General features: G+C 39.8%; 1 protein-coding gene across 3 annotated transcripts in view; it reads right to left on the reverse strand.

Annotated features, from left to right (window-relative positions):
* Positions 1–11,847: 11,847 nt before the first annotated feature.
* Positions 11,848–26,418, reverse strand: part of fam131a (family with sequence similarity 131 member A) — a 31,045-nt gene continuing 16,474 nt past the window's right edge. For all 3 annotated transcript variants that reach the window (XM_002935145.5, XM_031902586.1, XM_004914403.4), the window contains exons 3-6: positions 18,712–18,805; positions 18,049–18,231; positions 17,148–17,276; positions 11,848–13,248 (exon numbers count right to left, since the gene is read on the reverse strand). In XM_002935145.5, coding sequence (XP_002935191.1) covers positions 12,845–13,248; positions 17,148–17,276; positions 18,049–18,231; positions 18,712–18,805 — 810 coding nt within the window. In that variant the 3' untranslated portion in view covers positions 11,848–12,844. The remainder of the gene's footprint in view (positions 13,249–17,147; positions 17,277–18,048; positions 18,232–18,711; positions 18,806–26,418) is intronic.

The raw sequence follows: 26,418 nt of genomic DNA on the forward strand, positions 1-26,418 counted from the left end.
TTATTCCCAGCAGTATATGCTAACCTTTTCTGATATTAAGTGTGGGGGATATAAACCCAAATAATGAATTGATGTACTCTTACTTAGAATGGTCCTTTTTGTAATTTCCACCTGTGTCAGTACTTACCTGCGCCTGCGTTCCCCTGTGGTAGAACACATGAAAGATCCACCTCAAGGAAACAAAGCCGGAAATGCCTGTGTGTAAAAGCCTGAAGTAGCAGTCTCAAAGGGAGCGGAATTCTTTACATTGCACCTGTGTGATACCACTCCGGTGCTGTAGAATGTAAGAAGTCTTTAAGGAATATAAGGATCTACTGCACTATAATTAGTCTGTTTCTTTAATTTTTAAGACATTTGCCCCCATCTGTAATAAAAGGCACTAAGTTTGCCCAAAAGCAGTAACCCATAGCAACCAATATAAGATGTTTGCTTTTAAACAGGTGACCAGTATATGCTACCTGCTGATTGGTTGCTATAGGTTACTGCTCCTGAGCAAATGTAGTGCCTTTTATTACATAACCCTGTTTGTGTTGGAAAATTAAAGAAAACGTACTTTTGGGAGAGGACATGCTAAGTTTCTATCGTATGGGAGCAAAATTTCAGTGCGGTGGAGCAGCATGCCACCCCTAAATTTGTGCCCCCTAAGCCCTGTGACCTCGCCACAAATCTGGCCATGGATATAATAGTTGATTATGGACTTATTACCCCTAAGCTGGTGGTGAAATCCATTTAAAAAAGAAACCGGAATATCCTTATTTATACACATATAATTCTTCACTTAATAGAAAAACCATGCCTCAATATACTGTAAGGATATCCTGATAAGCTGCATTGGGGGTAAATTTGGACAAAGGATAGGAACCACAGCTCCAAATTTTTGTTGATCTTAATGTATACCTCCTGGCCTGTTATTTACTCTGGGAAAATAAGTCAGTTCACAGAGATGAATAATAACTTTGTTTGATCCTGGGCAGGCATACCATATATACTCGAGTATAAGCCGATCCGAATATAAGCCGAGGTACCTAATTTTACCTAAGAAAACTGGAAAAACTCGAGTATAAGCCTAGGGTGGGAAGTGCAACTGCTACTAAGTTTCAATAATCAAATTATTTAATAAAAGTACACTCACAAGTGCTTACATGACTACCATATTAATAAACACAAGGTATGGGCTGGAAATCGAGGCGCATGAAATTGTGATGTGATGTGCCTATAGGGCAGTACCCATTCTGCCCCACACAGTGCTCTCTCTAAGCCCATATTGCACCAAACATTACATACAGTCACCTGAATACATTGTCCAATAGTTAAGGTTTCTCAGTTACCCCATTTATTCTGACCAGCAGGACACACACTGCCCCAATAAAGTTCTCAGCAGTAGCCACTCTTTAGGACGACCAGACATGCAAACTCTATCCCTTACTCCCACTCCCTTACTAGCAGAAGCCATTCTCAACCCACCAAGCAGTACCCTCTGCAACCTCTTAAAGTTAACAGCTGTACACACCATGGGCACGTTTCGGCCAAAGGGAACACACTGTGCCCCTGACATTGCCCACACGCTGGCCCCAGTAATACTCAGTCCTTATATCGCGCCTAACAAGCGAACTCTGACCCAATGTGATGGCCACAAGCGGGCACAGTACCTGGCCCTATACACCGAGCAGCGGGGCACTGACCTTTTGGAGTTCCGCAGGAAACTAAACAGAACAAGCGGCTCTGTACCGCGTCTCACAGTCCAGCCAAGGATCAAAAGTCAAAGCTCCGGGAAAGGCAGGCGAGGCGGTGCACGCGTCGCGACATGGGATGCGCCGGTAGGACACGGATGCGCCGGTAGGACACAAGTATTCCGACTCAAGTATAAGCCGAGGATTCCTTTTTTAGCACATTTTGAGTGCTGGAAAACTCGGCTTATATTCGAGTATATATGGTATTTTAAAATCCCATGATGACGTCTGAGGCCTGGATGCAACATGCTGTCCTAACAGGTTTCTGGAAAAGCACTAAATAAGTTTGCGCTTGATCATGGGGGAAATCATCCCTGACCTGGGCAGGATTCCTAAAATTCAGAGAGCGGTATCAGAATAGCAGTGAGTGATAAGACAAGGAAATGCAATAATATGCTGCTATTCACCGCCCTTTCTCAGGATTCCAGGTTATTATTTTTGGCTGCTAAAGGACATACTAGGTCAATAAGATGAAAGGGACTAAAGGAATTGGAAGGAAAATCAATAGAACTGAAGGGAGAAATTAGTACAAGTGAATGGAGATTAAATTCACCTCAACCCATACATAGCAGTCTGTATTGTACATGTACCCAACTATCCCCTAGAAATCATTTAATCCCTTCCTCTTAGGAACAGATGTGCTGCCGGAGTTATTCCTCTGTATTTACACTGTCACTCTGCTTTGTAAGGGCATCCTTATAGCTGGGGTATGATTCTCCCTTATACAGGGCTGCTGTACAGAGCTGACACACACAGCAGCAGCAACTAGGAAGGGAGGCAAAAAGAAAAAGTGGGAGATAAAAGTGGCAAAATTGAATTGTAGTACATAAAAAAGGAGGTTTATTTAGATTGGATCTGGATAATGGCACAGAAGGCAATACAGTCATTGCAGGCCTTTCTCTACCAGAGGAAATATGCAGATGGAGAAAACACATGCAACCACCTGTGCTCCCTGCTATTGCCTTGAATGGCAACCGTCACCCATCCTTACAGGTGCACTTCAGCCTGAAAATTCTAAAGTTTCTGACTTAAGCTTGAAACAATGTGCCATGTTTGTTATAAAACTACTTACTGAAAAATTGGGTATTTAATACCCAGTGTGTAATTCTGAACTATTATTGGTTTTCCGAATGTATGGGAAAGTTCAGTGGCTTCAACTTTAATCACATATGCCCTGTATTAAAGGGGCGGGGCCCTCTCATCCAAAAAAGATCTGTATAATAGAAGTCTTTTACAAATGAAACACATAACCCAAATTCTTTGTTTTATTAAAACATCCTTACCTGTTATACATATTTTCAAAAATCTGAGCTGTCAATCATATACTGTCTGCCCCACCTCTATGCCTGAGGCAATAACTTTCACTTTACACTTTCACTTCCTAGAAATATCTGAGCTCCTCTCATTCCCCCTCCCTCATCCCTATAATTGTGTAGCCAGTGCATGGGCAAGCGCCTGCCTGCTTTCTGTAAATTCCAAGGCTAAACGATACAAAATTTAAATAATTTGTATAGTAAAGTTAATTTTGCTTAACTAACATGAAAGAAACCGATTTGCAATTATTTTTTAGGGTGACCGGTCCCCTGTAATTTGCTGTAGCAGGGAATCTAAGAAAATGCTCTGTAATGGAAATCCCTCTTTAAAAACCTGGGTATCTCAGTTACTGGTACCTTTCTATAGTAGAATGTTGGGTAATTAGAGTCATCTGCTCTGCTCAGGGCTTTGTTGTGTTTTCACTAATGTTATAGGGAGCTTAAAAAGCAGTTTGTACCTAATTACAGTTGAACTAAACTAGATCTAGTATCATAGGGAGGTGATTAAAATCACCCAAATACCAAACCTCCAAACCAGAAAATGACCTCAGGCAGTTTATAGCTCCAAGTCTCTGCCCTCTAATAACACAGGTGGCTGCAAAGCAGGTATGAGAATGCTTGATGCCACACTGTCTGCTCCAGACTACAGGCACTCAGCTCAGAACTGCCTTAGGTGAAGGTGAAACTAATAAGATACAGTGATTTTATAGCGCTCATAAGCAGTTTATATAGAGCTGAAGTAAGATCAGAAGTGCAGATCACCTCATTGCAATGATTACTCTATAATGATCATTTTGTGAGGGATTTTGGCTCTAGGCCTATCTCACTGGTATGGCACTGGTACTTTTGCCTATGTTGCAAGCATCAGGCTTAGGCTTTAACCAAGGTATTAATCTTACTGGGATTGTTACCTAGAAACACACTTTCTTCTTTCAAAAAAAGGGATAATTTAAGTAGTCCCACACTGTAAAGATCAAAAATATGACTTACTTACTTGTACGTGTACCATATTGTTAGGTATACTAAATAACACAAATAACAGTGGATTAAATATCTCATTACAGTTCAGTACTATGAAGTGGTCACTGAGAGTTCCCAGAGAATCTGAATGGTAGAAGGAACTGTTTTCTATCTGTGCCTGTGTTAATGTATTTAAGTAAATGAATATATTTCACTATATGAATTTGTTCCCGAAGTAAGACTAAAAGGGTCAAGCTCTACATACCAATTTTTCACCAATCAGCCTTACCTTGGAGACTTCTAGAAATTAGATGAAGGTTCAAGGTGTGTATCTGGCTGCAGATTTTGTAGTCTTTGCTGCTCAGTTCAGTTTCAGAATAGCAAGCGGATATGGATACATGCAGAAGGCATTCTTCCTTCACCAACGTTTGACAGAAGATCCACACAATATACAAACAGCAATAATTTTGTTGACAATTGTGGAAGCTGTGGGTCTTGTTGTGTATACTTTCCTTTCATTAATACGGCAGTGTTTCCTTCATTGAAGGGCCCATTTCTGATTATACTACAACTTAATTGTTTACCAATCATAATAAATAATATAGTACAGACAATTTAATCAGCAATTATCTAAGAACCTTTCCCAGCACCTCCTCTCCAGTACTGTATGAGAAAACAGTTTCATTTTCTCAAATAAATAGTGAGGATCTACAGCCAAGGAGCCCACAATTATGTGAGGGCTACTTTAGTATGATTAATCATATCCGGGTCTATCATTTAAAATGCTACACTGGTGTTAAAAATGTAACTACATTAGACTGAGAGAAAACAGATTTTTACCTGAATGGGAAGTACCCAGAAGGCTGATCTAATGAAGCTGTTTGAGGACAGTGCTGGGCTGTTGTGATCTACTGGTCACAAATCCAAGATCTACTTGCAATCAGCAATCCCATTGTTAAGAGATAGGTTGCCAAATCAAGGTGATACAATCTCAGCATCAGCACAACCTTTTTAGATGATTCATACGTGGCGCCGAAATTGCCGAAGTTTCCTCTCAAGGCAACTTTGGCGATTTCGGCAAATTGCCGCGCCGCGTATGCCATCCAACCGGCGATTTACATTCTAGCCGGTGGGATGGCATCTGTGACAGCCCTAACAGAAGCCATTGCTGCTGAACACACTCTCTGCACCTTCCAACAAGTCTCTGTCAACCAATTGTACCCAGGTCTAAAGAGACCTCTAGGTGCTAAATCTAACACATCATATTGCTACACCCATGACCTATAGCCAGTGCCGTCGCTCCCTATACACAGAGTATGCAGTCTGCGTAGAGCACCAACAGACCAAGTCATCAGTGGTGGCTGCGGCTCCTTCTCTCTTATGCGGCAGCGACAGGCCCTTTTATAAGGTTGCACCCGTGCATATGACGTCACACGTCAGCGACGAGGCCCAACCTTATAAAAGTGCATAAGAGAGAAGGAGCCGCCAACGATGACTTGGTCTGTTGGGGGTACTTTCTATGGGAGCAATTAGGGGCACTGTGTGTGGGGGCTACTGTCTATGGGGGGCACTGTGTGTGGGGGCTACTGTCTATGGGGCAATTGGGGGCACTGTTTATGGGGGCAATTGGGGCACTGTGTATGGGGGCACTTTCTTTCTCTATTTATGTATTTACTTTTATTTGAATAAAGTTCTATTTTTTTATTAGTTTATTTTTATTTTCGTAATATTTGGGGGAGGGGGCACAAAAGTAAATTTCTGCTTAGGGCACCCATTTGGCCAGCAGCAGCCCTGCCTACAGCAGTGATCCCCAACCAGTGGCTTGTGAGCAACAAGTCACTCACCAACCCCTTGGATGTTGCTCTCAGTGCCCCCAAACCAGGTAGTTATTTTTGAATTCCTGACTTGGTGACAAGTTTTGGTTCAATAAAACAAGATTTACTACCAAATAAAGCCCCTGTAAGCTGATAGTGTGCATAGAGGCTGCCTAATAGCCAATCTTAGCCCTTATTTGGCACCTCCATGTACTTTTATGGTGCTTGTGTTGCTCTCTAAGTCTTTTTACATTTGACTGTGGCTCACAAGTAGGAAAGGTTTGGGACCCCTGACCTACAGGAAAGATTTTATTTTTGAGTAAAATGTTAGCTTGCTTAATTGCTTAAATAAAACACTTTAATTTGTGATCCACAGTTGTTCTCTGGAAGTTGTATTTATATCTTGTACTATATAACCTCATTGTGACTGTAACACCTAGGGGCTGATTTACTAAGACACGAATTCCAACCGAATTGGAAAAATTCCGATTGGAAAACGAACATTTTGCGACTTTTTCGTATTTTTTGCGATTTTTTTCGGCGACTTTACGACTTTTCGGAAATTATCACGACTTTTTCGTTACCAATACGATTTGCACGAAAAACCGCAAGTTTTTCGTAGCCATTCCGAAAGTTGCGCAAAATCTCGCGCCTTTTCCGTAGCGTTAAAACTTAAAAGGCACGATGTTTCGCGCAAGTTTTATCACTACGAAAAAATCGCGACTTTTCGCGCAAGTTTTAACGCTACGAAAAATCGCAAGATTTTGTGCAACTTTCGGAATGGCTACGAAAAAGTTGCGACAATTTTCCGAAAAAATCGCAAAATACCGATCATTACGAAAAAAACGCAATCGGACGCATTCGGCCCGTTCGTGGGTTAGTAAATGTGCCCCCTAGACTGTGACTGATACCTACCTAGATTTAGGATCTCCAGTTTCTTTAAAGGCTGCATACCTTCACACTGAATATGGCTTGTGAGACTGATATATTCCTGTCCAGTGTGAAGGTTGAACATACAGAACAGGTTTGCTACAGGCAGGAGGGGCTGAGAATATCGCCTCCAGTACTCATGCACTTAGGATTGCCACCTGGCCAGTATTTAGTAATACCCTATAAATCCCTCCTTCCTCTGGCCCCCTCCACTGCAGGATTCCCAGTACAAAGATAGACATGCCTATACCGCCAATTTCCCCACCCTGTGATGTCATTTACCCCCCCGTGTGATGTCACTTCCTACTCTGTACAAAAAAGGTGGCAAGCCTAGATGCACTGCAGAGTTGCCAACCTCCCCTATCTGTAAGTTTTGGTGGCTTTCCCTTGGTCTCCTGTCCCCCAGCAGTATCCCAATTTTTGTTTGTGCATCGTCACTTCCAGATATAGCAAAAAAAAAGTTAGGCATTCCCCCCGGGTAAGTAAGTCTTTAGGTCGACAGCTCTGGCACTGGGATGAGGGAACGTGCAGGGCTAATCAGGCCTTTGTTCATTCACCACAATCATTCATGGTGTGTCACGCAGTGTTCATACGAGCGTCTGGTGTGAAGATATTGGTTTACGTTTTTTCTATAAGCTTATTTTCATATATTTTGTTTGCAGGCTAGCACAGATATTTTCATTTTTTTGTCTTATTTGCTTCAACGTCTTCTACTTACAAGTTTAGAAATGTAGTATGTGGTGAATAGTAAAGTGGAGAATAGCAAAGGAAAGTGAAAAGGCCTACCTATAGATTACCTTGGTACAACCCATCTCACATGTAATGCAGACTAACTGCAAGCATTTTATAAACATTATCTTTGTTGGAGAAAAATGCACTTGCACATAGGCATCTAGAGGTTCACCAGTGTGGAGCAACCAGTAATCAAACAAGATAAATCCAAACAGGAATGTAATAGACTGTATCAATTGGTCAATATTAATGAGTACAATTAAAGGGGCACTATCACATTTATTTTTTATAATTCTCATTCTATTTAGAGTTGCATGCAGCAACGTATATATATTGTTCACCCAGCCTATAAATGAATTTGCTAACAGATTCTGCAGAGAAAACTCTGCTAAAATTCTTAGAAAATGGCATTGCTGCAAAGGCTTTCAACTACTCTCAGCATTCTATCCATTCAACAAGAGTGAGAAGCAAATCTGCCCAGTTTCGCTTCACTCAAAAATTAGTGAAACCACAAAAAAATTAGTGAAATGCATTCAAGTCAAATTGTGTTTTTTTCATGCAAAATGCACTGAAATCAATGGGTAGTTCTTTTTCAAGTAAAGCATATTGATGTCAACAGGCGATTTGTCTCATTCCAAATGCATTAAAGTCAAAATTATCAAAGCAAATGGGCGTTTTTTTGTGGTGTTTCTTGTGTTTTTTTCTGGCAAAATTTTTCACGCCAATTTTTTCCCCATGGTTTCACAAAAAAATTAGCTGATGGCGAACCTTGGAATTTCACCATAAATTCATGCCTGGTAAAACCATTTGCTCATCACTATTTCCACAATACTTTGGAGTGGAATGCCTACATAGACCTGTAAGAGCCAATGAGCCAACCACTTAGATTGTAAGTTCTACGGGGCAGGGACCTCCTTCCTACTGTGTCTCATACCACATGGCACTTATATATATATATATTTATTGTATTTATTTATTATATCACTTGTCCTCCCTGTGTGTAATTTTGTATTCTGTAAGACTGTACAGCGCTGCGTACCCTTGTGGCGCTTTATAAATAAAGTTATACATACATACATACAAGAGAGACAAAGCCTAGGTAAGGCCACTCCCTCTTGGATATGTTGAATAAAATTTAATACTTATCATTTAATAATTATGTGATAGCATCCATGTAACACTTTAAACCAACAGATGGGTATAATAAATATGGGCAAGTGTAAGTATATTTCAAGCTTTCAGCCTGGCATTTATTAAAATTACAATATGGCCATCCAGACCATGATAAAACTAGCACCTACACCTGAAATGCTTTATACAATACTTATTTGCAACCAGCCTCTTATACATGAGAGAAGGTACTGCACCATGGTTTTCTTTGAATAGGGCTTAACTGTTTGATTTCGTTTCATGGCATACATTGTGGATGGACACGGTAGCATTGGCATAATGCTAGTGCAGTGCTGTCCAACTGGAGCCCAAAGATTGTGACACTTTAAGAGACCTCTTTGGGCGATATCATGATTGTGTTTTTGCCCATGGAACTTGTGGTACAGCAATTAATTTGTAAATGGACATTATGCGCATAAACCTTAAATGCTGAAGTGTCAATATCCTTCCAGTAGAAGTAAAAACTTCCAATGGAGCATGGACTTAAAGGAATACTGTCATGGGAAAACAAGTGGTTTTCGAAATGCATCAGTTAATAGAGCTTCTCCAGCAGAATCCTGCATTGAAATCCATTTTTCAAAAGCACAAAGATTTTTTTATATTTAATTTTCAAATTTCATATGGGGCTAGCCATATTCTTCATTTCTCAGGGTGCCACAGCCATGTGATCTGTGCTCTGATAAACTTCAGTCACACTTTACTGCTGAGCTGCAAGTTGGAGTGATATCACCCCCCTCCCAGCAGCCAATCAGCAGAACAATGGGAAGGGAGCAAGATAGCAGCTCCCAGTATATCAAAATAGCATTCAGTAGTAAGAAATCCAAGTCCGGCTTGGGACTCCTCCAGTTACATGGGAGTAGGAGAAACAATAGTTTATCTGAAAGCAATTCTAATGTGTAGCACTAGCTCCTTCTGAAAGCTCAGACTCAGGCACAATGCACTGAGATGGCTGCCTACACACCAATATTACAGCTAAAAAAATTAATTTTTGGTTCAAATATAACATTTTATATGGTAGAGTGAGTTATTTGCTATGTAAACAGTGTGATTGGAAATAAAAAGTACACCATAAAAATCATAAGAGTATCCGTTAAAAAGACATATGAGGGTTGATAAAACATGCGCTATTTATAGCATGCGTGTTACTGCCTCTTATTTTTCGCGTCTTAAGGTACGATTCACTAAAAGGATACTTGCGTTAATTTAGACGCGATGTTGTTTGCGTTATTTAAGTCACGAAGACTATTTTAGTGCGGTATTTGATGCAACCCACGCTAATTAACGCAGTGCGCACAAATTGTCAACGTGTGCGAAAAAACGCACGCCATGTTAGCCATACACGCCATTACTTTCGTAAAACTGTTCTGAAAATGACCATTTCCCTGCAAACTGGCGGCTGCATCAATCTAGGGCCAACACATACTTGAATAAATCACACTGCAAACTCCATATTGTGTTGCCAAAAGCTCATGAACTGTACTTTTCTATAATTACCGCCTGCTCCAAGTAGGTGTTAATTTTCACACAGACTAATGCGATATTTAGCGCTAAGTGTTTGTGAATCATGCTTTAGTATTATTTCTGCGCGAGAATTAATGTACACGCATGCGATAATACTTTAACGAATGCCGCGTTTTTTTTTCGCGTCTATTTTAATGCAAAAAAGCATGCAATAACGCTTATCGACCTTTAATGAATGAACTCCATTGTGTGAAAAACTAGAATGTGCCAGTGCATTAGACTCCTTTAAGGAATGTGCTTTTAAAAAGTAGTATTTTTGGTTGGTTTATTAAGAATAACAAAAACATACTATTCCAGCCCATCTTTTCCATTTCCTCAAGCCTCCTCTCCCAGGCTGTGCAGGGGGGCCGGCGGCACTCAGTACACTGCACTGTAGGATAGGAACCAATCAGCAGCCAGGCTGACCTGATAGGGAACTGAAGCTGTCTTTGCTTGTGTAAATGCAGGGCTGTGATTGGCTCTCCCCCTCCTACTGTGCTTCTGCCAGGGACTATAAGAACACACACACCCCTCATTTGAAACAGGGACCAGAGAGGATCTATAGGGAGCTCCAAAAAAGGGGCAATTTTTAAAGAGTATATTTTTAGCCCAAAGTAAATCAGTACCATATAATTATTCATTATTGCCAAGGTTGGAGGGGTTTTAGTTATACTATATGTATCCTTTTAGCTGCAAAAACTCCACATTTCTACATTTTACTTAATGTCCTCTTTCTTCTGTGCTGAATTGCATGGGAATATGAGGCCTAAACAGTGCAATACTTCTAATTCAGAAATTTGATTTAATATTTTTAACTTGCCAATACAGAAATGTAATATTTTTATTGTGTTTGGATTTGACCATTGTGGCTGTTATAAGTGTACTTTTTGTACAGGTATGGGATCCCTTATCCGTAAACCTGTTATCCAGAAAGTTCTGAATTATAGAAAAGCCATCTCCCATAGATGCCATTATAAACAAATAATTCTAATTTTTTTTCCTTTTTCTCTGTAATAATAAAACAGTACCTTGTACTTGATCCCAACTAAGATATACTTAATCCTTATTGGAGGCAAAACAACCCTATTGGGTTTAAATGATGTTTAAACGCTAATAAAGAGTTTATCTCAAGCTGCAGGCATACCTTCAGTTCTCTCAATAGTGCCCTTAAGTCTCCCCATATTTCACCTGTTCAGATGATCAGAAGCCAAACAGGAAGAAAAAATGCTGAGCTGTGTAAAGAAAGTTCCCATAATGCCTCACTCCTGCACAGACACCCAGACCAAGTGAACATGCTCAGTTAGTAAGACTATGAGTCAGCTTCTTGCTGATTGGCTCAGATCCACATTCCTAAGGGGGGGGTGAGTTCTTAGCATTATTGAGGGAGGGGGGAGCAGGAGAGAGGAGACAGCAAAGAGCTGTGTGTCTCTGGCACATGAATTACAGACACAACAAATCTTTTGACAGAGAAGTCAGTGCAGCATTTCTGTGAGTGCTTATGGCTGTATTTACATAGACCTTTCTGATAAAGCTTACTTAGTTTTTACCTTTTTTTTTTCTCCTTTAAATGACTTTTTAGTAGATCCCTTATCTGGAAAGCCCCAGGTCCCAAGCATTCTGGATAACAGGTCCTATACCTGATTGCCCAAAGTAATTTGAATCCAGTAATAAGAAGAGAATTCACTGATCACATGAAACCTCAGAAATTTTACATTTCTTGTTTGACTTATCTGATGCATCATGGGAAGCAGTAGAACATTGGATCATTGCCAACCAAAAAAATGCATTTTTCATTACTAGTGTTTGTAGTGTGAGCTAGGTTTGTTGCTCAGATGCCCCCCTACCCACAAAAGTAGACCAGGTGAAAACTTTGAAGAACAAGCTAGAAATCAGGACCACAGACACCCAGGAAGTTGAATTACAAACGGTTGATGTTACCGCACGAGACCTTTCAAGAGCAGCAAATAGACACGTACAAAACGCTAGAAAAGAAGGGATTCCATACACCGCATGCGACCCCACAGCTTGTGGGGAGTAGGGTCTCCACAGTGTCACTGAAACTTCACAGTGACAATCCTGAAGCTGCTGAATCCACAATAAACCCTGTGTCTCCTGTTTTTTCACAGCTGGAATTTGTTGTGGTGCAGATGAGGAAACCAAAAAGTCATATACAGAGCCAGGGGGTGACAGGAACAAGCCATGCTGCCACTGACCCCAGCCAGGATCCTGCACGAGTTAGGAACTTGGAGAAGAATCATGTGCGGTGCAACACATGCACAAAACAACTAAGAGGCCCCACCCTCCCCACCACCTAGGCAGTTATGTGCCAGATGCAAAAATCATGCAAACAGACCAAAGGCTTGCAAAATTGAAAACAATCAAATATAGGATCGATGGAAAAAGAAATGAGGAAAGCAGAGTAGAGGTAGAAAGGAAGGAACTGAACAGGACAGTGTAAGAAATAGGTTAGAGCAGAGCAAGCAGAGGTAGAGAAGTAGAGCAAGTATTATATTTGAAATGAGAATAAAAAATGGAATGAAACAAAGAAGTGGGTCCGATAGTAAAGATAATGCCCTATAATTTGTTTGGTAGTTTTAGAGTCAGGGAACAAATCTGAAAAATATAAACGGATGGAATAAAGTGGAAAAGGAGGAAGAAAAATTTGGAGGATTACAGTGGCAATTTTGGGTACTGATCAGGGTTGGTCATCCTCCTCCTCTTCCAGAGAAACAACTCCTGAAGACATTACATCCGACCCCTTTCTGCGCAAGCTGAGTACTCCAGATCCACGACTCACTGATGGGAAGGAAATCAGCTCATCCTCACTGGGACTTAAACAGGACTCCGAGAATGACACAGAATATGAAGAGTCTTCACACTCAACATCTTGGAGGCAACTGTAGGGGCCTAAAACTGACTGAGGCTTGGTCAGCAAAGGCTCCTCAACTAACTGAGCTGGAGATCCCAAGAGAAGCTGCTCCTCATCCAGGCTGCACAGACTGGAACACAAAGTCTCAGGGGACAAAGTGCGGGAGGAGTCACTGTCACAACAGCAGACACGTGAGGGCACCAGATCCTTCTGTACAGGGGTCAGGAAATCTGCAAAGTGGATAATGGAGAATCAGTAATACAGCGTAAAAAACAGAGGCTATGGCAATTCCATTTGATGGTGCTGAGCTGGTGAACTTAAGCAAGTGATGGGCAAAATATACAAATACAAACATCAACATTCTTTTCTAGTTCTAGATGTAATACCGTACCCGCTCATCAATACTGTTCCTATGTTCCCAATTTGTTCCCATTGGACTTCTACATGAAAAATGAATGATGGGAATTTTCATCTTAAAGTGGATCTAAACCAAAAAAAAATAATTGTGGCCTTACTCACAGTGCTTCTCTGACAACTTGTGCAATTTACATTCATTTTCCGTTTTTAGCAGTTCCTGGGATATGTAATACCAGTCTTCAGGCTCAATTGAGTGTCAGCACCCGAGGTTAACTGAATGTAGGATATGCATAAAAAGTGCATAGACACAATGCTGCCTCAGGGGTCCTGGCCATCTGAGGCAGCCAAATTGATGCCATTCCCCTCACTCCCCCTGCTTAGAGGTGGGCGAGGGGGGCCACGCTAGTGTAGAGAGTGCAGTAGTGCTCTTTGCACTAGAACAGCCACAATTCTGATTTAAAAATTGGAATTTTGGCTGTTTAACTTACCAGGAGTGGATTTTTGCCTCCCCTGGTAGCTTGATGGGAGCTGACGCAGCAGCGCCCCAGCATAGACAGTTAGGATCACTGAAACTCTGGGCCTTCAAATATCTATTGAGCTGAAAGCCTGCATAGCATTATAAAACTGCTAATATCCAGCGCCGGATTTACAATTTCGGCACACAGAGCCCCCCACCCAGGATCGCGTGCATCCATTTAGCTCACATGCAGAGCACTTGGAACAGGAGGCTCTGAAGTTTTCTGCATGTCCTGCCCCCAGTGCTCTGTATGTGAGCAAAGCTCAGGAGCAGCTGGGCGGCATGCCACCCCTAAAATTGTCCCACCCTAGGCTTGGGCCTTGGAGGTCTCGCCACAAATCCGGGCCTGGTAATATCTCAGAAACCACTTAAAATAGAAAATTAAAGTAAACTGCAAAAAACCTCAGAGAACCAATTCAGTTTTTGTATTAAAGGAAAAGTAACACCTAGCCCGACTCCTTCCTATACAGAAGGAAGGCTAGGATCGATCAGTCGATCGCCACATAGTGGATGCTTCCCCTGCATTGCCGTTTTACCTTTTTTTCAAATGACTGGAAGCCAAGTTTTAACAGGTATTTTCTAATAAAGCATTCAAAATAATAAATGGTTTGCAGGATAGGGAAATTATTGGGGCAGGGTAGAATAGATTTTTTACTTGTGTTACTTTTCCTTTAAGATCCACTTTAAGCCTTTATTAATTTTTCTGTAATGTACATTTATATATTTTTAAAATTACAAATTAAAATACATAATTCTGTTCCTACTTTATCACTCATATTTACAATAAATCCAATGCATTTTCTGTACAAGAGCCACAAACCTTGTCACATGACAGTGTTACATTTCAAAAAATGTATGCTAACCGATAGAGCTGGCATCATTACTGTAGAGCAGTGAGTCCAAAGCTGGAGGAGTTGGAGCAACCAGTCTGAATGCCAATTAGGGTAAGATTAGTGGGAAAGCAAATTAGTGTGAGATTTGGGGTGAAAACTTTAGGAGTTCCTAGATATTCTTGTAACTGTGACTGACACTACTTTGCAGAATGACCATTAAACTAAGGAAGCAGCATGCTAAAGTAGTGGAACCCTAAGTCATTTAATAAGTGAATAGCATTGTTGCACAGCTCCTTTTGTGGGACGCTGATTGACTGACAAACACCAACATTTTTGAAGGTAGGCACTGACCAACGGAATGATATATGCTATAATCTCTGGATCAGTCGTATATCAGTAAGTTAAGTTCACATAACAAGCCCTTTAAAAGTCTGGTCCAGGTTTGACTCTAACTAGAGCACTATGTGCAAGAATTTGTATGTTCTCCTCATATGTAAAGCTGGCCATACACGTTCAGATTTTGGCCTTCTTCCAACAAAGATTTGGATATCAATTGTATGTTTAAATGCAAAGATCTAAAACTAACATCAGACTGAAATTGGAGCACAAAGCAAATCAGAGGATGTTCTGAACATAATTGGCAGACCCCAATGTAGTTTTGTACGATTATATCTGTGCGCGTATGCCCAGCTTTAGTGGGTTTCTTTCAGGTACTCCACTCTCTACCCACACTTTAAAACCACACAGGAAAGTTATTTGCTCCTGATAAAATTGACCATAGTGTGTAGGGTCAAAAGCGAATAACCTCTGTAAAGCCCTATTGAATATGTTGATGTTATTTAAACAATGAATAATAATAAATGGCTGCAATATTTTTACCAGACCAATTATTCATAATAAACCTGCTTTTTGACTGTTTCTGATTTTCAGAGTTTGCTTTTGCTTTAATCCTGCTTACTTTTTTATTAAAAAAAAAAACTGCAAGTAATACTTAATGAATACTTCTCATTGTTTCTGGGCCAGTGGCACGTGATCTCACTTGGCTCTGGATTAACCCCTCCCCCCACCCAAGACACACATTTTAACTTCTATAATTGTAAAAAGTTATGTTCTTACTGCAACTGTGCATATCCTTCAAGCTGGCTTTAAACAAGCATATAGCTTTTAAGTAAAACACATATTTCCTATGGGGCCAACCAAAAGCCATAATTCAAATAGGTAGATATGGCAAAATTAACAGGGCAGCAGAATGGAATCATTTTGGATCCCTACTTCCCCCTACCATTGATGAGCCCAGTAAACAGAGTGGTGTAAACCGCAAGTGCATTCAAGCCAAGAAATAATGTACCTTTGAATCTGGAGTTAATATGGTGAACAAACATGCAAAATATTGCTATTCTGTCCATTTAATGGGGTAGTTCACCTTAAAGTTATGTTTTAATATGTTATACAATGGCTTAGCAACTTTTCTGTTGATCTTCATTTTTTATTTTGTGTAGGTTTTTGAATATTTACCTTCTTCTGACTCTTTCAAATAGGAGTCACAGACCATAGTAGCAGAAAAAAACTATTTTATGTTTTATGTGATTGTTTTCCTTTTTATTATTTATAAATGGCCCGGGGTTCTGTTGGTTTACATTTATTGTTAAGGAATTCTGACTTGTGCACATTTTCAAGTCAAGGAAAACAGTTGTATTTAGAGGCATTATGTTGTTTCTCTCTGAGAGGACTGCAATGGCTGCAAACATCTATGTGCCTGTGAGCCTTAAAGAACAAATCTATTCATTTCTAGTTTTAAGAGATTTTGCGATTTCTCTTTTGTGCAACAACTTTAATACCTTCATGGACTCAACTCATAAGAGCTTTTTTAGATATTACTTCACTTTCTAACCAATTTGTATTTGATTTTTATGAAAGGATTTAATAAAACACAACAATAAATCACTGATCAAAAGGTATCTTAATGAATCACGCTATAGTTGGTACTGGAGCCCTTGCAAATCTTTGTCTTGGATGGCATAAAGTAATGGACTGCTTGCACTGTTATTCATACAAGGCTTTGAAAAAGATCTGTAATGACTATAACGACACCCTAGTGCCTTGTTTCACTATAGAGTAGTGGTTACTATCTCTAAAGTCTATTTATGTAGTGAGAATATAAGTAGGGGTGTGGGTGTTTTAAGTAAAGCTGGCAAATCTGGATGATATCAATCATCTTTTTTTGGAATTTTGAATGTATTTGTACTATGTCTTCTCAGGTTCTCATCTGACAAAAAATGTTTAGCCAATAATCCCTGTCATTGTGTGTATGGTATTCGACGGAAAATTTTTATGTGTATATTCAAGTGCACACAGACACATATACATGGAATGACCTCCATATACACATGTACAAAAACATACCTATTTTCCCTGCACTGACCTGATGGCTGGGAATGGTCACAGGGAGGAGGAAGGTCTTCATCATAGGAATCATCTGTTGAATCTTCTCCATCAATGGATGACCAGGCACGGAGCTTTGCCTCTGCTATTGCAAACTGCTCAGCTACACCTGAAAAAGACAGATGGACGTGCAAAGCAGCACTGAGAAACTGAGTAAAGGAACAGAAGTCAGCAGGAGAGCGGTTACACACTTAGGGGGGAAGAATAAAAGAGAAGGCCAACACCACAGGGAGAGTATGTGTAGATGAATCATAGTGGGGAAAGAATGCAAGATGCGGAAAGATGAAAGAAGTGGAGTTGTAAAAAATAAATACACAGGAAAGGCAGGAATAGTAAGCATTATTAACCCTTTAAAGGCAGAGAATTGAACAGAGAATAGATGGCAAGTAAAATGGACATGGAAATACAGACAGGCACAGAAAATCTGGAGTAGCAGGATACAGTACAGATGGGAATGCCGGCCTGCAGTAGAAGTTCAAAACCAGTAAGAGGATGGTATAGAGCAGGGATCCCCAACCTTTTTTACCCATTAGCCACACTCAAATGTAAAAGTTGGGGGGCAACACAAGCATGAAAAATGTTCCTGGGGGTCCCAAATAATGGCTGTGATTGGTTAATCGGTAGCTCCTATGTGGACTGGCAGCCTAAATGTTTGGCGGTACAGTTGGTTTTTATGCAACCAAAACTTCCCTCCAAGCCAGGAACTCAAAAATAACTACCTGATTTGGGGGCACTGAGAGCAACACCCAAGGGGTTGGGGATCAACATGTTGCTCACGAGCCACTGGTTGGGGATCACTGGTATAGAGTGTGGAAGAGTGCGGCTTATATTTTTTCAACAAAGTAACAATATGGAAAGTGTGCATCAATGTTTTTGCTTACCTGCAGCAAATCTGGCTTCCTGTTCTCCCTCACTTAAATGTGAGTAGGAGTTGAAATGAGTTTCCAGAGCAGCTGGAGAGTCACTGGGTTTGCTCCAACCCTTCCACTCAATCAGGTGTGCGACACGTCCCTGAGCCATAGCAGTGGGCTTGGTCACATGATCCTTTACCACCTGTGAGATTCCTAGAAGATAAGCATAGGAAAAACTAGTTGTTTGTCAGAATACATGAGGGTTTATTTAATAACAATAGGTCAACTAGCCCCTACAGTAACCCATAGCAACCAATAACTGTACAGCTATTATTATTCTATCTGCAGTAGAGTGATTATAGCTAATTGCTTTTGGTTGCTATAGGTTACAGAACTGGGGCAAGTCGAATGTTTATAAGACCTGTCTTATGTGTTTGGAACTTTATGTGCCTGGTTGGCCTGAAAAAACTAAATGAAAACCTAGGAAGAAATGTAGCAATGAAATTGGGTATGCAAGAGGCCTTGGAGGTTTTTACTAAATATCAATAAAAAATGGTCTATCATCAAACTATTGTCAATTAACAAAAGAATAGATTCAGTTCAGGTTTCTTGATTTAGAGTTATTAGGGCTCCTAAACTGTCCAGTCTTTCCTAATTCCAAATGATAATAATCACACAGATTGATGTGCTTACCGTGCAGAGAGGACCGTGCCAAAGCTGTAATCTCATGGATGGTTAGTGCTCTTCGAGACTTGGGTAACATCTCACCTGTATCTTCAACATGTAACTGTCACATAATAGAAGAGAAACAGGCAGATGTGACTGGGTAACATAGTGACTGACAGAAAAACAAACCAAGGATAATTTCCTAAGGTTGCAAAACAGCAAGGACATTGCCTCCAGTTTTTGGCACCTTTGCAATTACGTTGTACACTACTAGCAGCTATTTATAAAACTTTAATGCACAAAAAGGTGTAGCATGTAAGCCAATTTATAGCACTTTTTGGCCAATTAAATAACAGAGGGCTTCCAGCTCTGCTCAAAGTTGGTGCCATTTCCTTCCTCTGATAACTTGATAGAGGCCAACTCTGCCAAAACAACACTCCAACCTTCTATTCAACAGTCCCAACCACCAAAAACAGTGCAGGACAGTGTTGGTGCTACACCCAAGGTTTTTTATAGGCTACCCGACTCCAGCACCTCCTAGGATATGAGGCTAGTTTTTTGCCATGGAAGGCAGCATGCTGCTGTGAGCTTTTGGCATCCGAAAGTGGTGATCTCGTGTGATTACCAATTGCAAATTTTCTAAAAAGAACAATGCAGGGGTGCTGGTAATCACAGTTTTGCAACTGCAGAACATATGCAGCATTCAGATCTTCCACACAACTCATTCTCCTTAGTGGGTGGGAGCAGTTATTAAACTTGGTCTTGGGTGCGCCATGGTTAACATGCCTGCAGAAGGCCTAAAATACCTTCTGCTATTGGTAGAAAGAAGGATGAGATTTTAAAGCACAAAGTACTTTGTTCATTCATTCTCATATGATACCCTTTGCCCCTGTGCAATTCACACATCTAGCAGAAAGAACAAAATGTGCTGCGTGGGATGAATATAAGTGGATAATATTAGTATTTCTGCATAAGCAAATTAATAATCCGGTCTTTCACTAGTATTTTGCAGATTTCACTATCTAAACCAGAATTTACAAATTGCACTCACAATGTTCTGTAATTCTGCAAAAAATAAAAAAAACACTGTATGAATAAACCTATGAAGAAAGATAGTGATTCATTTTGTGTTAACACCATTTATAGCTCTTGCGTTTATTATGACGATTAGAGACATCTCTGAGAGTTAACCTTTGCATACTAATATGAAAATATGAACAAATTGACACTTAATTCTTATTTCTACATTTCTTTCACTGCCTTTTGTCATGGAAATTTAAACCGATATATGTGAATAATGCTTAGCAACATACTAATAATATGCCTTACTATCCCTGCAAAATACAGGATACACTTTTGGCATCAATCACAGATGTCAGCTTTAAACAAGAAACAGTCAAGTGAATTATTACATCTTAGCAACCAGAGTTCTTGGGGAGAAGATGCTTACTTTAGCAAGCCTTGTTAAACTAACTCTGTATATCTGTATAGCCTCTGTATATCAGCACCCTTGCGGATGCTCCAAGAACCTCATGAGATAGTGGTTAGCCAGTTGTCAGACCCAGGGCCAAAGCTGTCAGTTGTATGCAAACAATAAGCAATGTGCAGAGATCACATTCTGGTATAAACCCTGGTTTAGCTGAAAATATTAAGGGCCAAACATAAAGAGTACAGCAGCTTTATCCTGAACACTGGAAGCACAGTTTGGCTATTAAGTGTTGCATTTAATTCGTCACCCATGCTCCTTCCTTACTGAGGAAATGTATCCCCAAGTTTTGGCCCAACCCTGCCAAGCCCTCCATAAAGACATTCATTGCAGCCAAGGCATTGTTATATTCTGGCATTGATTGTTGTACCTCTGCAAAAGCAGCTTTACATAATCTAAGAAAAGCCAAAATGAATTTGGAGGAGAACTATGGGACTTCCTGTGTAATGTAAAATTTCTCTGAAGTTTTTCTAAAAAGAAAATATTGTGTCATTTATTTTATTCCCCAATGGTAGAACATTCCCAGAAACTTCATTCCTCTTTTCCTGGAAAATGTCCCAAGCAATATGTTAAACAAGAATTAAAATGAGCTTTTGCCAAAAACAACCACCATGATTAAGTATTCACTGAACACCTGAAAAATCTGCTGTATATTAAATCTGTGAAAAAGATTACATTCATATCAAGCCAGTTGGCATCTGTTCTTTACTAGATTTTATTTATTTGTAATGAATAGACATTGGGCTAGGGGATATCAAGGTTAATGCTCTTTTCTCAAAGTTCTAAAATGTTTAAGAGGTAAGACTGCTGTGGGTTTAAGAACCCATCTTGCCCACAGAGTTGATTGTAAAAGCACATACTTTTACCACTTCTCTTCTTGCTTCCTTGAACTAGTTACCTAACACCAAGCGTAATACCATCTTTTTTGTACTTGAGAACCATCATTCTAAGGTCTTGTTTAGAAACTCTCCAAAAATGAGGTAACTTGTAGTAGTAGTTTCTCCTAAATGAATATTACTCACATTATGACTACAACTAAAAATGTATCATTCCATGCACTCCAATGATCAATAGAGGACAAGAAATGCATCACACACTTACCTATTCTCAGTTATTCAACAGGTCTAGTAGGAAAGTACCTTTAGCATAAAACACTGCGCGCCAGGAATTGGAAGATTCACATCTCTAACAATTACTGGGCAAGTATACTTAATTGCACAGAGATCTCAATCAACATAATAGGGTTGATTCACTAAAGTGCGTTAAAACGTGCGCTATTTATAGTGTGCGTTAAAAATGTTATTGCGTCTAATTTTTCGCGACTTAACGCACAATTCACTATAAGCATACTTGCGTTAATTTATGTGCGATACTGCATGCATATCGCATGCAGTAATAACGTGCGCTACTTTTTGCATGCGCGCTAATTAACGCACACGCGGTATTTTCCTTACTGTCTTTACTTTCTTTTTGGCTTCTTTCCTACTTACTTTACTTGTATGTAATGTATGTATGGCATGCCTATTATTATGTGTGCAACTTATGTCCTCAAAGCTGTGTAGTACAACATCAAATTAGGCCAGTAAATAGGGGGGGGCATTTAAGAAATATTTAGCCAAATACTTAGGGGTCCGTTTGCTAAAGTGGCTTAAATTTAGTGGCACATTTTAGACACAGAATAAATGCCAAATATGTTATGGGCAACAAAACATTTGATTGGCAGTTATCACACTCGCCAGAAAATACGCTACGTACTAATTAACGCAAGCTTTACTATTCAGCAAAATGGGCTAAAGACAAAATTGTTGGCAGAATATTTGCAAAAATTTAACCCATAAAGCATATTAATGCTGTTACTGATAAATGTAAGAGTGTAGGGGAAACTACATTAAAGTATAGAATACCATATCAAGGAAGGCAAAATAATTAGACATTACCCAGTTCAAAAGTACAAAACTAAAAACTTTTATTTTAACAATAAAATGTTTTAAAATTAAGTAAGGATAGTAATGATAAGATGGAAATCCAAGCAACTGGCAAGCTTTGGTAAATTCTGTTTTTCTGCCCCAATGTCCTGCTGAGGGTACCATATCTAATAATATATATATATATATATATATATATTTAATTAACGTATTCTTTAAAACCCTAATAAAGTACATTTACCTTCCACTATTTCAGCAACTAAACCTGCGCTTAATATCCGACCATATCCGCTGGAGAAGTCTGAGGTCCATTCGGAGGGCAAAACGATGTTCCAACCTCCACATCAGCCTGCAGAGGATTGCTCTCTTCCTTTCATGGACCCCTACGATCCCCAGCGGCTGCCTGTCATAGGATTCGCGCAGGAGGTAGCGGCAGATGTAGCGCCATTCCTCCGGTCGGAGCTCTGATACCCCAGGCATGTTGGCTCTATGTGTCACTGCAGGCTCTGAGACAAAATGGCCGCAAGTCGCGCCTATCACGAGATTCCAACGGCGTAATGTCGCGACAGAATAGTCACCAAAATATAACTTGTAATGTATTTGTCGCGACAAAATATGCGCCGCTATAGTACCATAATAATGCCATTATTTTCGTACACATACTTGAATAAATCCAACTGCAAAGTCCATATTTTATTGCCAAAAGCTCATTAACTGTACTTTTCTATAATTACCACCTGCCTCAAGTAGGTGTTAATTTTAGCATAGACTAATGCGATATTTAGCTCATCTAAGTGTTTGTGAATCATGCGTTCGTATTCATTTCTGCGCACGAATTAACACATGGGTAAAAGTTAACGCATGCATAAAAGTTAACGCATGTGGTAGCGCGAAATGTAACGCATGCGATATGCGACTTAACGCACATGGTAATACTGTAGTGAATCGCGTGCTAATTGTCACGTCTATTTTAACGCAAAAAAACGTGCAATAAAAATTATCGACATTTAGTGAATCAACCCTAATGTGCTTTAAGGAATACAGAAGTAAAGGCACTCTTCTCTAGGCAAACTAAGAACCCCACCATCATTAGCATCATCCTTTTAAAACTAAAGAAAGACTTTTTCACTAAGGCTGAGGCGCTATCATTCTAAATTAGCCATGATTAGACCAACGTAGACCTGCATCAATAGCACCAAGGATATGGAGATAGAGCTCCTATTATGTTCCTGCAATATGAAAGACATTACATGTATGTATGTATTAAGGAGGATATTTCCCAAAAACCTCAACTTTCCTTTTTGGCACACAACAGTGGTTCCCAACTAGTATGGCATCCTTAAAAGTTACTCCCAACCATGGTGTGAAAGTGCCAATGTTTGCCATAATTAAAGACATTTTACATAACCTCAAGGTATTTCTGCTGTCTTATGCACTAGTTTACTTGGTACCCTCTAGGACTCCAAGTTGTTTTAGAAGAATAGTGGGTAAAGGGGTTGGATATAACTTCAAAACAAGTACTGAACTTGTCATCTCAAGAACAAAGTTTTTTTGTACCATCTTAGCCAGTTGAAAAAGTCGTAGGGTAGAACTATTCATATAAAGCATAACGGAAGTGGTGTAAAAGTAATACCTTTATTGGCTAACTAGAATGTTAATCACAGCAAGCTGTGTTCTGGACTCCTGCTTGCAATACAAATTAAGCTTATGTGTTTTTCCTTTTGTTCACAGTTTTTCTGTATACAAAATGCTGTATAGAGCTAACATAGCTTTGTAATCAGCTTTTGAAGAAGGATTGAAATGTTCTGTTGCTGTGATTATCATCCTAGTTAGCCAATAAAGGTATCACCTTTACACCACTTTTGTTATACTTCATATGAAAAGTTCTACCTTAAAACATCCCAAGAAAACTAAAATAAATATGGCATGGGACACTGACCTAATATATGTAAACACGGCATGGGGCACTGACCTAATATTTTTAAACACGCTAAACAATGAGACAGTAGAAAAAGTATCCTGCTTCCAGAACTTCATTAAAAGCAGGCAGCATGGGGTACATGCCTAATGTTCTTAGAAGAGCTCAGAGCAGTGAATTCACCTCTGTTGCAGAACACCCACTCAGACATTGCCATTCAATGCTCTGCCAGGAGAGAGGGAAAAACGCACACAGCTCTGCAGCACATTATAAAAGGAAACCAGAAAGCATCACAGCATGCTCTGAAATGTTCTGTCAGAGAGAAAGTGGGAAACATAATGCACTCTGAGTGTCTTTATCAGGCATAAGTTTTTCGTAACAGGTGGCATCTATATTCTCACCCACCTCATTATCCACCTCCTCTCCGAGAGCCTACATCAACAAGGTAAATTTCTATGGTAACCTCATCATAAAGACAATCTCCCAGGATACAGAGAGAGAACATGTCAGGTGGGAAGAAAAAGAAAAATAAATATGAGAGTGGGGGAGGGAGGAAACAGCAGTAGAATATGAAAGGGAATAGATTTAGCAGTTAGGTTAAATCTATTCCCTTTCATCTTCCAGACCATTAAAAGCAATGCTATATAAATGTGCCCTTTTCTGCACTAGAGTACAGTATCCTCTACCTACCAGACTTGTCATTCTAACATGTGTTTCTTGTATTACTTTGGGGTTATCTGTAAACATGACTTTGCCTCTGGAGGTCCATCTAAGCTCAAGAGAGGCCAGCACTGTGGGTACAACTTTTAGCTATAGAGAAGGTACTATAGAGCCACCCAGCATCATGTTTGCTAATTATTAGTGTAATGATAGATTAGCCACCTCACTTTTCAAGCTGTCATTCAATAAATAGTACTGAGGTGCTAATGGGCAAAACTGTGCCATGTGTGATACTAATATCTACAGTTAGTACTAGTGGTTGTATTTATAGTTTATGTATGTGAGTGTATAGATTGGTAGGTGTGGGTTAGGTGTGCTGGGTTTACTTGGATGGGTTGAACTTGATGGACACTGGTCTTTTTTCAACCCTATGTAACTATGTAACTATATGTGAGGAGTAGGCAATCTAGATCCACCTTGTGACCCACAAAACTTCTTCCTGTGCCACCTGAATGACACACAAAAATGGGACATGCCAAAGGAGACCCATGTCTTGCCCATATGTTGTCAGATATGCAGAGCTGGAAGATTCAGAGTTGAATGAAGGGACAAATGCAACTCTGTGTGCTCCTCTCTAGGAATGCAATAGGATTGAGCATCCTTATGCATTGTGGGCATAAAACCCCCAATAGTTAATTAGACCTCTGGTTCAAGAATGATAAAATTTGCATTACATTATTTTTAACAAAGCACTTTTAAAAATAAACGCCATAAAGGAGACTGACTCGTCTGTGAAAATGCACCAGCCTGGGGTACTAGTCTAGTAATCGCCATGCCGCCCTCTTCTCACCTGTCCCAGGGATCCCTTGTGGCTGCCCTGGGCTGTACATATGCCCAAAAGAGTAAAATTGGAACAATATTGGAATGATAATTGAGAGAGTCTAAATCTGTCTAGAAACAACTGGGAAAGATAAATAAGATGCCTGGCATTTTTTCATAAAAAGAGCACCAGCCTGGGAATTTATTCACTTGAAAATGCATAACCTATTGGTACCTCCCAGAGAATTGTGTGTACTGCGTCTGCATACTCCACTTAGCTACTCTATATTTTATTAACTGGTACGGCAAATGGGGCAGTATTAGGGGTCTGTTGTAGTAAAGTTGGGGAGGCCTCCAGAGGGTACCTAGGGTTTCAAAAAGGCTTTTGTTCTCAACCTTGAAAATAATTTTTTGCGTAATAAAAAATATATAATTCCAAGCAACTTTCCATTGTGAATTTACTGAAAATTTTTAGTGCTTTAAAAGTTATTCGTAAATGTAATTGGCATTGAAAGCAGCATTTGCTGAACTCCTGGTTGTTACTTTTTAAACAATGTTGCAAAGGTGTCTCCTCCAGCAAGTCATGTCTGTCAGTCTGCTGCCTTGTGCTCCATTGTTTCCGCACTCTGAGCCCCCAGGGCAGAGAATAGAAAGGACAGGCAGATACTGCATCTAATAGTAATTATATATATATATATATATCAGTCGTTATAATGTCTGCACTCCAAAGCGTGTAACCTTGCGGGGTGCACAGCCAAATTTTAAGTATTCAGCAATAAATAATATATATATATATATATATTTCAAAGTAGCTTAGAATTATGTTTTCTTGTATTAGGCAAAAATATATTTTGGGTTGACTTGTCCTTTAAGGTAAACTGACCCCTCCTTCCAAACTCATGATAGATATCATAGTTATAATGACC

This window comes from Xenopus tropicalis, chromosome 5 (genome assembly GCF_000004195.4).
Source record: "Xenopus tropicalis strain Nigerian chromosome 5, UCB_Xtro_10.0, whole genome shotgun sequence".
Taxonomy (NCBI): Eukaryota; Metazoa; Chordata; class Amphibia; order Anura; family Pipidae; genus Xenopus; species Xenopus tropicalis.